The sequence below is a fragment of the Spermophilus citellus genome (genome assembly GCF_964194105.1).
Source record: "Spermophilus citellus genome assembly, chromosome: 4".
Taxonomy (NCBI): domain Eukaryota; kingdom Metazoa; phylum Chordata; class Mammalia; order Rodentia; family Sciuridae; genus Spermophilus; species Spermophilus citellus.
The window spans coordinates 43,673,438-43,687,418 of record NC_138185.1 but is presented as its reverse complement, the minus strand read 5'-3'; the positions used below and the strand labels follow the sequence as shown (position 1 = coordinate 43,687,418).

At 40.7% G+C, this 13,981-nt stretch overlaps 1 protein-coding gene across 1 annotated transcript in view; it reads right to left on the bottom strand.

Moving 5' to 3' along the window:
- The window catches only part of DTD1 (D-aminoacyl-tRNA deacylase 1), a 215,034-nt gene extending 205,749 nt beyond the window's left edge, over positions 1-9,285 (bottom strand). The window contains exons 1-3 of the mRNA XM_081290742.1: positions 8,874-9,285; positions 3,943-4,033; positions 1,834-2,069 (exon numbers count right to left, since the gene is read on the bottom strand). Of these exons, the coding sequence (XP_081146868.1) occupies positions 1,834-2,069; positions 3,943-4,033; positions 8,874-9,057 (511 nt within the window). The 5' untranslated portion in view covers positions 9,058-9,285. The remainder of the gene's footprint in view (positions 1-1,833; positions 2,070-3,942; positions 4,034-8,873) is intronic.
- Positions 9,286-13,981: the final 4,696 nt, after the last annotated feature.

The window sequence follows — 13,981 nt, the reverse complement described above, 5'->3', positions numbered from 1 at the left end:
ACTTTCTTCTCTGGTGGTCTTACTGGACCGATTTTTGTACCAAGCAGGCGGAAAGAAACAGGAGACAAAATATTGAAACCCCTTTAGAGATGTTAATGGGAATGGGTGAATTCTCGGATTTAGAAAGACAGCTCAACTATGAATTTGCAGTTTATGATCGGATAACTTCATGTGCTAAACGGGCATGGCAACAAATCTCTTCCTGGGTCCAGTCTAGTTTAGTTTTGACTAAGATAAAACAGGGCTCAGAAGCATTATTTTCGCACTTTGTGGATCAATTGTATAAAACGGCTAACAGGTCAATAGGGGATCCAGATGCCTGTGAATTCATCATTAAGTAGCTAGCATTCGAAAATGCAAATAAAATTTGCCAGAACATCCTCAGACCCCAGAGGAAAAAGGGGATCCTTTCAGAATTTACTCGCCTTTGTGCAGATGTCACTCAGACCCAATTGCAAGGTATCACGTTCAAAGTGTAAATGAACTATAGTACATCCAGACAAAAGAATATTATTCAGTGTTAAAAAGAAATGAGCAATAAAGTCATGAAAAAGGAACTTTAAATGCTTCTTGCCAAGTAAAAGAAGCCAATCTGAAAAGGCTACATACTACATAATTCTAACTGTATGTATGACACTCTGGAAAAAGCTAAAACTCTGGATAAAATGAACATCAGTGGTCACTAAGAGTTGTGGGAAGAAAGGAATAAATAAACAGAGCACAAAGATTTTTAGGGTAGTGAAAATATTCTGCATGATACTCTAATGGTGGATACATTACATTATAAAATTATCTAAACCCATAGAACACACAGAGCCAAGAGTTAACACTTATGGAAACTATGAACTGTGGTTGAAAATGACACATCGGTGGAGGTTCATCAGTTGTAACAAATGTGTCTCCCTGGTGGGAGATACTACTAATGGGAGGGCTTTGCATGTGTAGGGGAGGAGTATATGGGATATCTCTCTACCTTCCTCTGAATTCTGTTGTGAACTTCATACTGCTCTAAGAAACGTAAAGCATTTTAATTGGATGTAAACTACCTCGTAATGCTTATATTGATTACATGTTAAAAAAAATCATAATATTCTGAACCAGGTTAAATAAAGTATACTTTTAAAAGCAACTTCACTTGGGTCATTTTACTGTCTTTTTTTGGGGGGGTGGGGAATTGGGGTTCTATCCTAGGGCCTCATGCATACTAAGCACACACTCTACCTGTGAGCTATACTCCCAGCCTCCTTTCACTTTTTTTATTATAGCTATTAGAAACTAAAACGACAAGGCTGTGGGTATAGCTCAGAGGTAGAGCACTTGCCCAGCATGTTTGATCTCCAGGATAGCAAGAACAACAAAAAATAATTAATAAAAATTAAAATTAAATGACATATTTGGCTCACATTTAGGGTCCACACTCTGTTTCTATTAGATAAGGCTAATCTAAACAATCAAAGAAACATCACAATATCAAACACACCTCTGGGCTCTTAAACATTTTCAAAATATAAACAAAAGAATGGAGAAGGGTGAATAGTATCAAGAGCATTCAGAGGGCATGTGTTGGGTACAGCTGAAACAGCAGTAACAGCTATTATTTCATTTTAAGTGGGCAATAAATATAAACAATGGTTTTCCAGAAAAAGAGATGCTTCAGTTGTACATTCACTTCTCCCTCTACTTGGAGGTGTCCCAGGGACACCCTTTCTGGGTGCAGGCTCACTCTCTTCACTACTTTGTTTTCTTTGTAGTACTGGGGGTTGAACCTGGGGCCTCTTGCATATTAGGTGAGCTCTCCACCACTGAGCTATGCCCCCAGCAACTCCTGCCTACCTTTGATGAGCTCTGGCCTGTAAGTCTTGCGCAGCTGCTCCAGAAAATTGTTGTAGAAGCCCTCTGCCTGCTCTGTGGGCAACGCCAGGTGGAAGTCAGGCTTGTTCCCCTTGAGGACACACTGAAGAGTAAACTGGCTGACACAGAGCACCTCATACTGTTTGTCCATCACACTCTTTGACCAGTGCTTACCGCTCTCATCCTCAAACACACGCAGGTTCAAAATCTTTCGGACCCTAAGGAGAAAAAGAGTGGTGAGAGCTACATGCAGGATCACAAGGCTCCCAACACACCCTGTAAGCCCAAAGTGTCCCCAGTATCCTGCCAAATAAGAACCTAATGGTGACTCCATCACTTACAGATGGTGTGACAGATGGGCAAGTTACAGATGGGCAAGTTACTAATCCACTCCAGGCCTCATTTTCCTCATCTGCAATACTAGGTAATGACAGTCCTAACTCATATGGTTTTAGGGGGATTTCCTTCTTTTTTGTCGGTCCTTCCAATTTACAGCAACTACTGGTGGGAACAGAGGCCAAAATGACAACCACACCACAGACTGTGCCTTCAAGTTAGGGGCTATATCCATACCTAAATCCAATGGTGATTTTTTACAGAAGAATTCAATCTTTACACAGGAATAAATGAAACCCCATTTTATACCCCTTCTTAGAGTTATTCAAAATAATCAATATGCAAATACTCTGAGAGAAAACTTGTAAATATTGCAAATGTACAAAAAGATCTAAGAAAAGGCACCTGATAATTATGTCATGTGCTTCTTGAGCCCCGAGGGGCTTTCCCTATACTTATAGATTACAAAGGACTGCCACCCCTTGGAAGGAACTGGATAGGTAAGATTTAAGAACTACAAAAGAACTGACTGCATGAAAGCTGAAATTTCACCACCTGAGAGCCACCTTTGAATGATGTTAAAAGCAAAGGCATTTCCAAGGGCTCTAAATATCCTAATCCACTGACTCTTCATGTGGGTGTCCTCTGCAATGGGTACTATACCCCCACTCCACAGCCAGCGTGTGCCTTACATTGAATCACATCTCTTAATCACTAATTAAGTATTAGCTGTCTATATGTCAGAGCCATAGAAAGACTCAGACCTAAAAACTCAGTCATTAACCACTACCATCTTCTACTCCTCTTTTAGCATCCAGGGAGGGGATAGTCAAATACTCAATACCAAGAGTGCAATATTAACATCCCTATAGTGGTATCAAACTGTCCTATCAGTCATTGACACCTTAGTAGGAATTAGGTTCCAAGTGGGACTTCCAATATAATAACAAAGGCACAAATGGGCAGAGTTATACCCAGGCTCTTCAAACCAAGGAGCAGAATATATAGTGGCCAGAATCGAAGCAAATGTGTCAACTGGTTCAGGGGAGAAAAAGCAAGTTCAGGAAGGGCTGACTCTACCAAGACAGCTATTAGGTAGCAGCAATGGCAAACTCCCCTCCCTCAGTAAAAAAGCACCAATTTCAAACCCCAGTAGCCTAGATTCTAATTTGGGTTCAGGCTTTTTGCTAAAGTGTCTGTGAAAAACCAGGAGACAGAAATTTAATCTAAGTTCCAGGTCCTTATGTGAATCCCAGTTGCTCAGAAGGCTGAGGCAGGAGGATCTCAAGTTCAAAGCTAGCCTCGGCAATTTCGCAAGGCCCTCAGCAACTTAGCGAGACCCTGTCTCAAAATTTTAAAAAATAATTTTAAAAAGGAGCTGGGGATGTGGCTCAGTAATGAAGCACCCCTGGGTTCAAACTCTGGTACAAAAAAAAAAAAAAAAAAGACAGAGAGAAAGAGAAAACATTAATAAGAGGCCCTGTTTTGCACAAAGAGGCAGAGCTCACAGATGTAGTAACAAACAGAGATGGAGGCTAAGTTGTGCTCCCACTCTGCTGCTGACTGTGGTTTGACAGTTTATTCTTCCTGGGTCTCACCTGAAACACAAAGATAGCCATACTACATCCAATGGGAGGATTGGACCAAGATGACAGGGACTCACTCCCTTCAAAGGCACAAAAAACTATAGAAGTTGCCAATGAAACCACTATGTATCCCATGCACATGGCAGTGACAGAGAAATTTGTGTCTTACATGTGCTCCAGTTCCTTCTGTGTATCTTCCAGTGAAATACCCAGCAATACACAAATGCCACGTCCAATGGCACTTATCTGCTCTTCTCCAACTAGAAAGGAATCAAAAGGGAGAAAAGACTTAACAAACAGGCGTCATGAGTGCTTAGTGTTATTTTACACATCACACATACTTCTCATAATTTCCTTGGTTAAAACTGAGAGATATCCAAAAATCAAATACAGGGAGATGATAATAATTCCCATACATTCTGATTTTATATCGCAGGATTTTAGGGCAACATTTTCATATGTGTTACCTCAGGTAATACAGGGTAAAACATCTGGAACTATCTTTTTTTAATATTTTTAGTTGTAAGTAAACAAAATACCTTATTTATTTATTTTTATATGGTGCTGAGGATCAAACCCAGTACCTCCCACATGCTAGGCAAGCACTCTACCACTGAGCCATAACCCCAGCCTCAACATCTGTAACTTTCTATGATCAAATTTGGCCATCTGTAAAACCAGAACAGGGTTTTCCTCCCCCACAAATAATCCAGCTAAGCTAGATTAATTCTTAGAAAAGAGATTTCTGTTTTTCTTGGAAATCAGCAAACCAAGTAACAAAATACATAAAGCACAAAATGGAAAATGTTCACATCATTTTAAAAATGTTTTTCCTACTTACTGCAGAGCAGATAAATACTTTATGCATAAACACTATGATTTTAAGGGGTGGGGATATATATAGCTCAGTAATAAGGTGCTCACCTAGCATACACAAGGCCTTCGGTTTGATCCCCAGTACCACAAAAAAAAAAAAGAGAACAACAAAAATATAATTTATGCATTAAGCTTCACCTCAGAAAATTGCTGTTATTTCCCAGTGTAGTTCAGTAGTAACAATCTAAGCCAGTGATCTCCAAATCATTTAAAGCAGGCACCCCATCCACTAAAGAAAATCTCTTTCCACACACTGTTATATTTGCGAATGTATTTATAGACAAAGGTATGCCCTACTACAGTGGACAATATAACAAATGTTGCCATAGTACTTAGGTCCAGAGTCATCACAATGATGGTGAATCTAAATCCATATCTTAGTGGTGATCATGATAATGTCCTCTTTTTTGACAACTTTTTGCCCAGTCACATTAGATTACTGTTGTTTGATTACTGCATTGCATATTAACCTAATGGTCCAATCAGGACTAGAACAGTCAACTCTGCCAGTTTCCTGTTATTTGCTTCTACTGGATAGTAATATGTATAAATATACTTAACAAAGCAGCACAGACTATATACCACATTGCAATACACTGCAAGTTAAAGAAAGAATGAGAATCTCACCTCTTTCTTCAAGTGTCTGACAAGGGACCACCTAACATTCAGATCCTAAAGGAACACCAGTATCAATCTATTTCCGAAATACTAGCAAAATATAATTTCTCTTATTTTTATGCTAAAAAGTATTTTAAAATATTTTCTTTAGTGCTGATTTTCTTATAATAGACTATTTGTGATTGATTGTCCTGTGAGCCACTGACTCAAAAGTTGAAACAGAAATAATCTTTCCACAAATAAAGAGTAAACAACTGGGCTTGGTTTGCTTATCTGCACTGCTTTAGAAAAAGTCTTCTGGTTTTATTTGTTCTTCAAATAAATCAACACTTTGTACAGTGTCGATATGCTTTCTAAACACAGTAGATTTTAATTAATTAAAATAATGCACATACATTACAGAAAATTTGGAAAATATAAGAAACAGACGGGCATGGTCACACATGCCTGTAATCCCAGTAGCTCAGGAAGCTGAGGTAGGAGGATTGCAAGTTCAAAGCCAGCCTCAGCAACTTAGCTGAGGCCCTAAGCAACTCAGTGAGATGCTGTTTCTAAATAAAATACATAAAAAGGATGGGGATGTGGCTCAGTGATTAAGTGCCCCTGGGTTTAATCCCTGGACCCAAAAAATAAAAACCCAAAGACAAGCTTTACTTGTCTTTAAAATATTAAAACTTTATTATTTTAATAATTTTTTTCTTCAGTACCAGGAACTGAATCCAGGGAGAGGTTCTGCCACAGAACTACAGCCCCAGCCCTTCTTATTGTTTATTTTGAGACAACTTTTTCCTAAATTGCTATGGATGAACTTGAACTTGCAATCCTCTGGCCTCAGCCTCCTGAATCATTGGGATTACAGGTGTGGGCTGTTCCTATGATTTCCTTTTGATATTTTCTCTGTTCATTGGTTTTATTTCATATTTGTTTGTAACTGCTATAATCATAAAACTTTTATATTTAGATATAAATTTTTGTGTCTAATCTTTTCTCTTAACACTGCATAAAAATTTTTCTATGCCAAACTTCCTGAGCACCTTTTAACAGCTGCATCCTATTCAGTGACTGATTAACCATTTTATTGGACACATGGTTTGTTTCAAATTTTTCCCTTCAATAAGTATGTGTAGAGACAATCTTTGTGCATAAAAGCTTTTTCTACAATTAGGATTATCTTCTAAGAGTAGATTCTCAACATGTTTATAATTTATTATCTTCATAAGAAATAAAGTATGCCCCCGAAGTCTATATATGACACAGACATTGCCATCTTATTTTAGAGCAGTTTTGCCTTTCTCCAGGAACAAGCATAAGAACTTGGAGGTTCAAAGGGTTCTTTTATGATAAACAATGGTTTTCTAAGGGAAAAACTTGAGAATCACCACTGTAGACAAAAAGATCACAGAGCTGGAAAAGAGCAGAGATGTTTGGTCAATTTCTCCACAAATAAGTGGCATGGGAGACCCCTTAAAGACATCACAATCTCTGAAACACTATATACACACCAAGTTTACTTGTGAGACTTAGTGATGGACATGAGGGTTACTGTGTTATTTCTTCTATTGAATGTTTGAAACGTTTCTGAATAAAGTTTTTAAAGTTAGGAATAGCTCAGTTTTAGAAGCATGCAAAAGCACTGAGTTCAATCCCCAGCACCATAAAAGAAAAAAATTTAACAAGTAACCACTGTAAAAAAATCAAAATGTGCCTGACCAATCTTTTTTTTTAATATTTTTTTAGTTGTTGATGGAAATGTATTTTTTATTTATTCATTTATATGTAGTGCTGAAAATTGAACCCAGGGCCTCATGCATGCTAGGCAAATGCTCTACCCCAGCCCCTGATCAATCTTATAAAATGAACCTGCCACATAACAAGATGTGTGAGTTCTGCCATAAAATAGGAAGTGGTGTTTTAAAACCTCTAAAATGAAATATCATTCAAATGCTGCTAACTTTCAGTGAATCCACTCAAATTTCTTGGGGAATCCAGAAGATCCTTTGCCATTACAACTCAGCAAGACTTTGTCTTAAAATTTTAAAAATAATTTTTTTTTAAAAAAAAAAAAAAGGTCTGAGGATGTAGCTCAATGGTAAACAGCCCCGGGGTTCAAACTCCAGTATCAAAAACAAACAAAACTAAACAAAAAAAACCCTCAAAATCCATTCAGCAAATCTCACAGAATATATATCGTCAATACTCCAGATTGCAGGACAGAAATTGGCTCAAGGGGCAGAAATTCAAATTTGTTGTTGATGACCATACAAAACAGACAGCTAGATTCTCCCAAATAAACAAAAAGTCTTATCTATGAATTCCCCCAGTTTTTGTGAATATGAATATTAATTGAAATGCTATAAGCCCTTTGAAAACTCCAAGAACCCCAGTTCTGGCCTACCCCTTATTCCTTATTATTCCAGGATCATTCCAAAACCAAAGTTACCCAACAGCTTACTAATAAAGGTTGAAAAGTAGATCTAAACATGTGATTTTGTTTCTTGGGGGGTGGGGGTTTTGTTTTTACATTTATACTTCCTGGACTCAAAAACACATCTTTGGTATAGACTGGCTTGAAGGAAAGAATATCTGGAATTTTTTTTTTATTAAAACAATGTTTTTGGGTTTTGTGGTTTTGTTGTTGTTGTTGTTGTGAAAAGGGGTCTCCCTATGTTCCTCAGGCTGGTTCCTGGGCTAAAATCATCTGCCTGCCTCAGCCTCCTGGCACCCCTGGCTTGAAACAATATAATATTACCAATAATAATTTATAAGACTAAAGACAATATAAAACCTGTTATTTGAATTTTTTTAATACCTTTCAAACCAAAGTTTCAGTACTTAAAACAACTACATTAATTATCTGGACCCCTGTTGTAGAGGGTTCAAATGATGACTAATGGTTGGGTGACCTGATCCACAGAAATTAGAAAAGAGAAATGTTCCATCTCGAATTCTTTAGGTTCTGACCCATAGTGGCAGGGTTCAGCATGGGGAAGACCCGCATCCAGGGACTGGGAACCTTCTGCATCTGGTCTAGGCGAAGCCACGTGCGTGTACACAACTGTCAGAGCTCATCAGAGAAGCAACTCTTCACCTCTGTGCATCTTATCCGGAGTCAAGCTCCATAAAAATTGGGATGTGCAAACAAACGGGCAAAACTGCAGCATTCAAGGTAGAGCAGTGGGAAGAGGGCGGAGTCCCGGCTCCGGAAATGCTCCCTATGTGTTGTTTGTGCAACAGTGTACCGAAGAGTCGGCCAGGGGGACACTCGCAGGTTCTGCTACACAGTACGCAGGACAAAAAAAAAAAAAAAAAAAAAAAAAAAAAGAAAGAAAGAAAGAAAAATGACGATGATAACGATGATGAGGTGCGCTTAAACTGAACCCAAAACGGAGCTCCGCAACCAGCGGCGCGCGGCCGCCGGCCAGGCACGTGCGGGGCGCTCCCGACCGCAGCGCTGCCCGGGAGCCGAGAGGGAACTGGGGCTGCGGGGGCCGAGCTCACCGGGGGCCCGCAGCAGCCCCGAGGATGGCGCCGAGGAACCCCCACGCGAGACGGCGGGTCGCGGGGGTCAGGGGCGGCTCCTCCCGGGCCCGGCCCCGCCCGACTGACCTGTGACGCTGGCCCGGGTGACGCGCTGCACCACGGCCTTCATGGCGGCGGCTGGGGCGAGTGGGGCGGCGCCGCGCTCTGTCCGGCCTCGCGACTCAACGGGCGATTCCCGGCCCGGCGCCCTCTGCGGGTGACACCCGGAAGCGCGCCCAGTTCGACCAGGTCGGCAGGGGCCTGCCCACATCAGCCACGCCCACCCGCCGATTGGTCCCGCCTACGTCAATCACGCCTACCAGAGACCTAACCGCAACCCCGCCCATCCTCTATAGGCCCCGCCCCATTAACAGCGGCGCTCAGCCTAAGCGCTAATGTTCTACAACCCCTGGTCAAGCCTCACACTCCAGCCCAGATTCCACTCTGCCCAGACTGACCACTGTCTCTGCACTGTTTTTCTTCTACCTCATCCCCAGTCCTAATAACCCAATCATTGCTAAGTCCCAACTTTGTCCTGAATCCTATACCTGTTTTTTCCCTTCCTCTTTTCCACTCCTCTGTCCCAGATCCTCCCAAATTCCTCCCTTGCCTTCCTGTCTCTGCAGCTTGTCAGATGCCAAATACAAAAGGAACTGCTGATAAAATAACCATTTAATTATATAAGTATTATAAGTATTTGTTTGATTTAGCCATGCCATAATGATAAATAATGGTGATTCTAGAATTCTGACTCCTCCAGTAATACTAACAATTAGGCTTCTCAGAGAGTTATTAGGGAATTTGAGTGAGAGTATGCAAAATTGCTTGGAATATGGAACTATTACCCTAACAAATTATTATTATTGTTAAAAAATAGTTCCATCTCTATTGAAGGATATGGAAAACGAAAACCAAGACAGTGTAACCTAAGAGGAGGGAGGGAGGAAGGAAGAAGGTGAAATATGCATCCCTTCCCAGTGACAATGGGTCCTGAAGGGAGGAGGCAGATACTGAGTGATGGGCCCTAGACTTTCACCCTTTCCCATTGCCAATGAATCCTGGAAGGAGAAAAGAAAATAGTGAAGCTCTGGGTAACAATGGATCCCAGGAAAGAAGATATGCAATGAACACTGGGCTTTGAGCTTTCATCCCTTCCCAATAATGAGTTTTGGGCTTTTTATAATTTTTTTCCTGACTGCCCAAACTGACACATTCTGCTGCAGTCTCCAATGATTAAACCACCCTCACTGTAAACTATAAAACACAGACCCCTTCTGTAACCAGGGGGGCATTTTCTTTTTTTTTTATTTTTTTATTGATTATTTAAAGCATTACATAGCTCATGATATATCATCTTTCATACATTTGACTCAAATTGTGTTTTGAACTCCCATTTTCACCCCAAATACAGATTGCAGAATCACATCTGTTACATATTCACAATTTTACATAATGCCATATTAGTGACTGTTGTATTCTGCTACCTTTCCTATCCCCTACTATCCCCCCTCCCCTCCCCTCCCCTCCCATCTTCCCTCTCTACCTCCCCTGCTATTGTTCAATTCTCTCCCTTTTTTTCCCTCTCCCTTGCTCCTCATAACCTCTTATAATTTTATGTGTCGTTGAAAGTCTCCTACCATTTCCATATGCTTTCCCTTCTCTCTCCGTTTCTCTCCCCCCATTCGTCTTTGTTTACTGTAGTCTTTTCCTCATGCTCTTCCTTCCTGTTCTGTCCTTAGTTGTTCTCTTTATATCAAAGCAGACATTTGGCATTTGTTTTTTAGGGCTTGGCTAGCTTCGCTTAGCATAATCTGCTCTAATGCCATCCATTTCCCTGCAAATTCTATGATTTTGTCATTTCTTAGTGCTGCATAATACTCCATTGTGTATAGATGCCACATTTTTTTTATCCATTCGTCTATTGAGGGGCATCTAGATTGGTTCCACAGTCTAGCTATTGTGAATTGTGCCGCTATAATCATTGATGCAGCCGTATCCCTATAGAGCGCTCTTTTAAGGTCCTCAGGGAATAGTCCGAGAAGTGCGATAGCTGGGTCAAATGGTGGATCCATTCCCAGCTTTCCCAGGACTCTCCATGCTGCTTTCCAAATTGGCCTCACCATTTTGCAGCCCAGGGGGGCATTTTCTACCCAGAAAATGAGCTCCTCTGATGACTGACTCTGCTGCTGAATAAAAGACATAGTTGATCCATGAGTTCTGCTCCTGTTCTGGTTATTTGTGCTTTCATTATGGTGCCGAACCTCTTTTGGGTGTTTTTTATTACATTTATAGCTCAGTGTAAGAGCATGTTCTTGGCGTGCAAAAAGCAAAGGCAGAAAGAGACAGAAAGAAAGATTGATTTCATCCCAGTGTGTCTTCACCTTGAAGGCCTCTAAAAATAATGTGGCTGAATGTTAAATACTGAATACAAAATTACCTGAATGAAGTAGTCCAAGTGAACATTACAATAATGAGAAATCCCAATATCCCAATATTGCACCGTTCCGGAAGGACACAATAACTTTTTTGGGGGTGGGGGGGACTACCAGGGATTGAATCCAGGGGTGCTTAACCACTGAGCCACATCCCCAGATCTCTTTATGTTTTTTCATTTTGCAACAGGGTCTTACTAATTTGCTTAGGGCCTTGCCAAGTTGCTAAAATTTGATTTGAACTTATGATCCTCAGCCTCCCAAACTGCTGGGATTAAAAGTATGTGCCACCATGCCTGGCCACAATGTCAATTTTAAATTATTTCTGTCAAAAAAAGAAAAAAGAAATGTAAAACCTGAATCTAATCTTGAAGAAACATCAGACAAACTTAAATTAAGAATATTCTAACAAATAACTAGTCAGAATTCCTCCAATATCAAGAAAAAAATGTCTAAGGGACTATTTCAGATTAAAGGAGACTTTTAGAGAGACAGAAAAACTACATATGACCCATGAACTTGGATTGCATCCTGGCCCAAAAGGGAGAGGGGTTTCATTATCAGGACATTAATAATATTAACCTCCTCAGAGTTGATAAATCTCTAAAATAATTTGCTGAACTCAGAAAAGCACTATACCCATAATTATGGGTTTATTATAAATGATATAAATTGAGACCAGCAAAATGAAGACATGGGACAAGGTCTACAAGAGTTTCAAATGTAGCGTATCTGTTCTCCCTCGTGTGGAATCAGGGTTCTTCACACTTGAGCACATCAGCATGTTCACCAACCAGGAAACTGAAACTTCAGCGTCCAAGGTTTTAACTGGGGTTTCATGATCTTAAGTGTGATTGAATCATTGGCTACTTGGTTGAACTCAATCTCCAGCTCCACCCTTTCCCCTCCTGCAGGTAAGGCTAGCTCCAAGTTCCAGCATTATAATCACACAAATGGTCTTTCTAGTAAACAGTTCTCATCCTGGATTGTTCTCATTAATGTAAACTCAGCTATGATCAAGGGGTTCATGTACAACAGACACACTCCTATCACTTGGGCAATTCCAAGAGTTTTAAAAGTTCTGTGCCAGAAACCCAGAACAAAGACCAGACAAACTTTTTATTATGTAACAGGGATAGAAATCCTGAATTCCACCATTAAATCCAATAACTGGGTTCCTGAGGCTTGCCTTGAACGTATCATCCTCCTGCCTCACACTCTCAAATCACTGAGGTTACTGGTGTACACCACTGTGCCCAGTGAGGCCCTGGCTCTGATCCCAGCACTGTAAAAAATAAAAGAAAATCTTCTAGACAAATTTTAGCTATTTTGAATACAATACAGTACTACTAACTAAAGTCATGATGCTGCATAGGACACCAAAATTTGTTTCTTCTGATACTTTGTATCCTCTGACCTACCTCTCAACTTGCTGCATCTACTTAGCCTTACCCCTATCCCCCTGAAACCACCATTCTACACTCTTTTGCAGTTGAAATAGTTTTTAAAAGAAGGAAATGTATTCTGATATATTTTTAAGTATATGCAAACTTGGTGTGCTGGCACACCCGTAGTCCCAGCAACTCTGGAAGCTGAGGCAGGATGATAACTTGAGCCTAGGAATTCAAGACTGTTGAGGGCCACAGCCGAGTCAGAATGACACATGGCATTTTTGCCAGAAGTAGTGGTTGAGAGGTGACTGGCGTTCTCACAGAGTTCTCACGGAGTACCAGTTGAGTTCCAGTTGAGCTCTCGCGGGGATTCCCGGAGAGTTCCCATTGGTTGGGGAAGTGCTGGAGAAGGGATATTTCCGGTTGCTGGTTCCTGGACGAGCCGCGTGGCGTTTGGGAGAAACTCCCAGGGAGCATGTGTGGAGTGTGCTGATGGAGTTCAGAAATAAAGTTTGTTCCTGCTTCAGTGGCTCGTGATTTGTGCCCAGCCAGACTGCGGCATTTGGCGGCCCGTGCAGGGAATGCCTGAAGCTCAGGGGTAAGTGAAATTGCTCGCCCCTAAGGGAAGGTGAGAGAATAGGTGACCATTTCAAAAAACAATGTGTTCTTGTTTTGATTGGTTTTTGTTTCAAGCTGCCTATCCCTAGAACTTTCTCAGGCAAACTGGGAAAAATGGTTGGCTCAAGGTTTGAAGTTGTTCGCCCCTGAGGAAGAGATAGAAATAGACCACAAATGTACATGTCAAGAAAATAGGAAAATTGATACAACGATTTTTTGTTCCGTTTTTGTTTCATTCTGTTTCAGTTTTGTTTTGTGTTCTCTTATTGGGTTGCATTATCTTTATAGTAGATTAGAAATTAGTAAAAACAAACTGAAAGAGTGTTAAGTAAATTGTTAGAGGTCCAGACCATGGAGAAAGACATTTTAGATCAAGCAAAAGAGAAGGTCTCTCGAGCTACTCAGACAGAGGAAGAAAATTTAAAGGAAAAGGGGCTATTAGGGAAAAAGCTACAACAGGAGGCTGCTACTAACACCGTTCTATCACCAGAAGGCGTAATTTAACCAACAGCTCCACCTATAGAGACAGCTGAGTGGCCCTCAACCCCCGTAGTTGATAGATGGGATCCTGAGACAGGACCTCAAAGATTATCATGCCCTGTACTTGAGCAGGCAGGAAGGCAGCGAATTCACCATGCTTTAGATTTCAAAACAGTGAAGCAGTTAAAGGAGGCTGTAACAACCTATGGTCCTCAAGCACCCTTCACTGTAAGCATGGTCGAATCCATTACTAACTTGGACATGATGCCAGCAG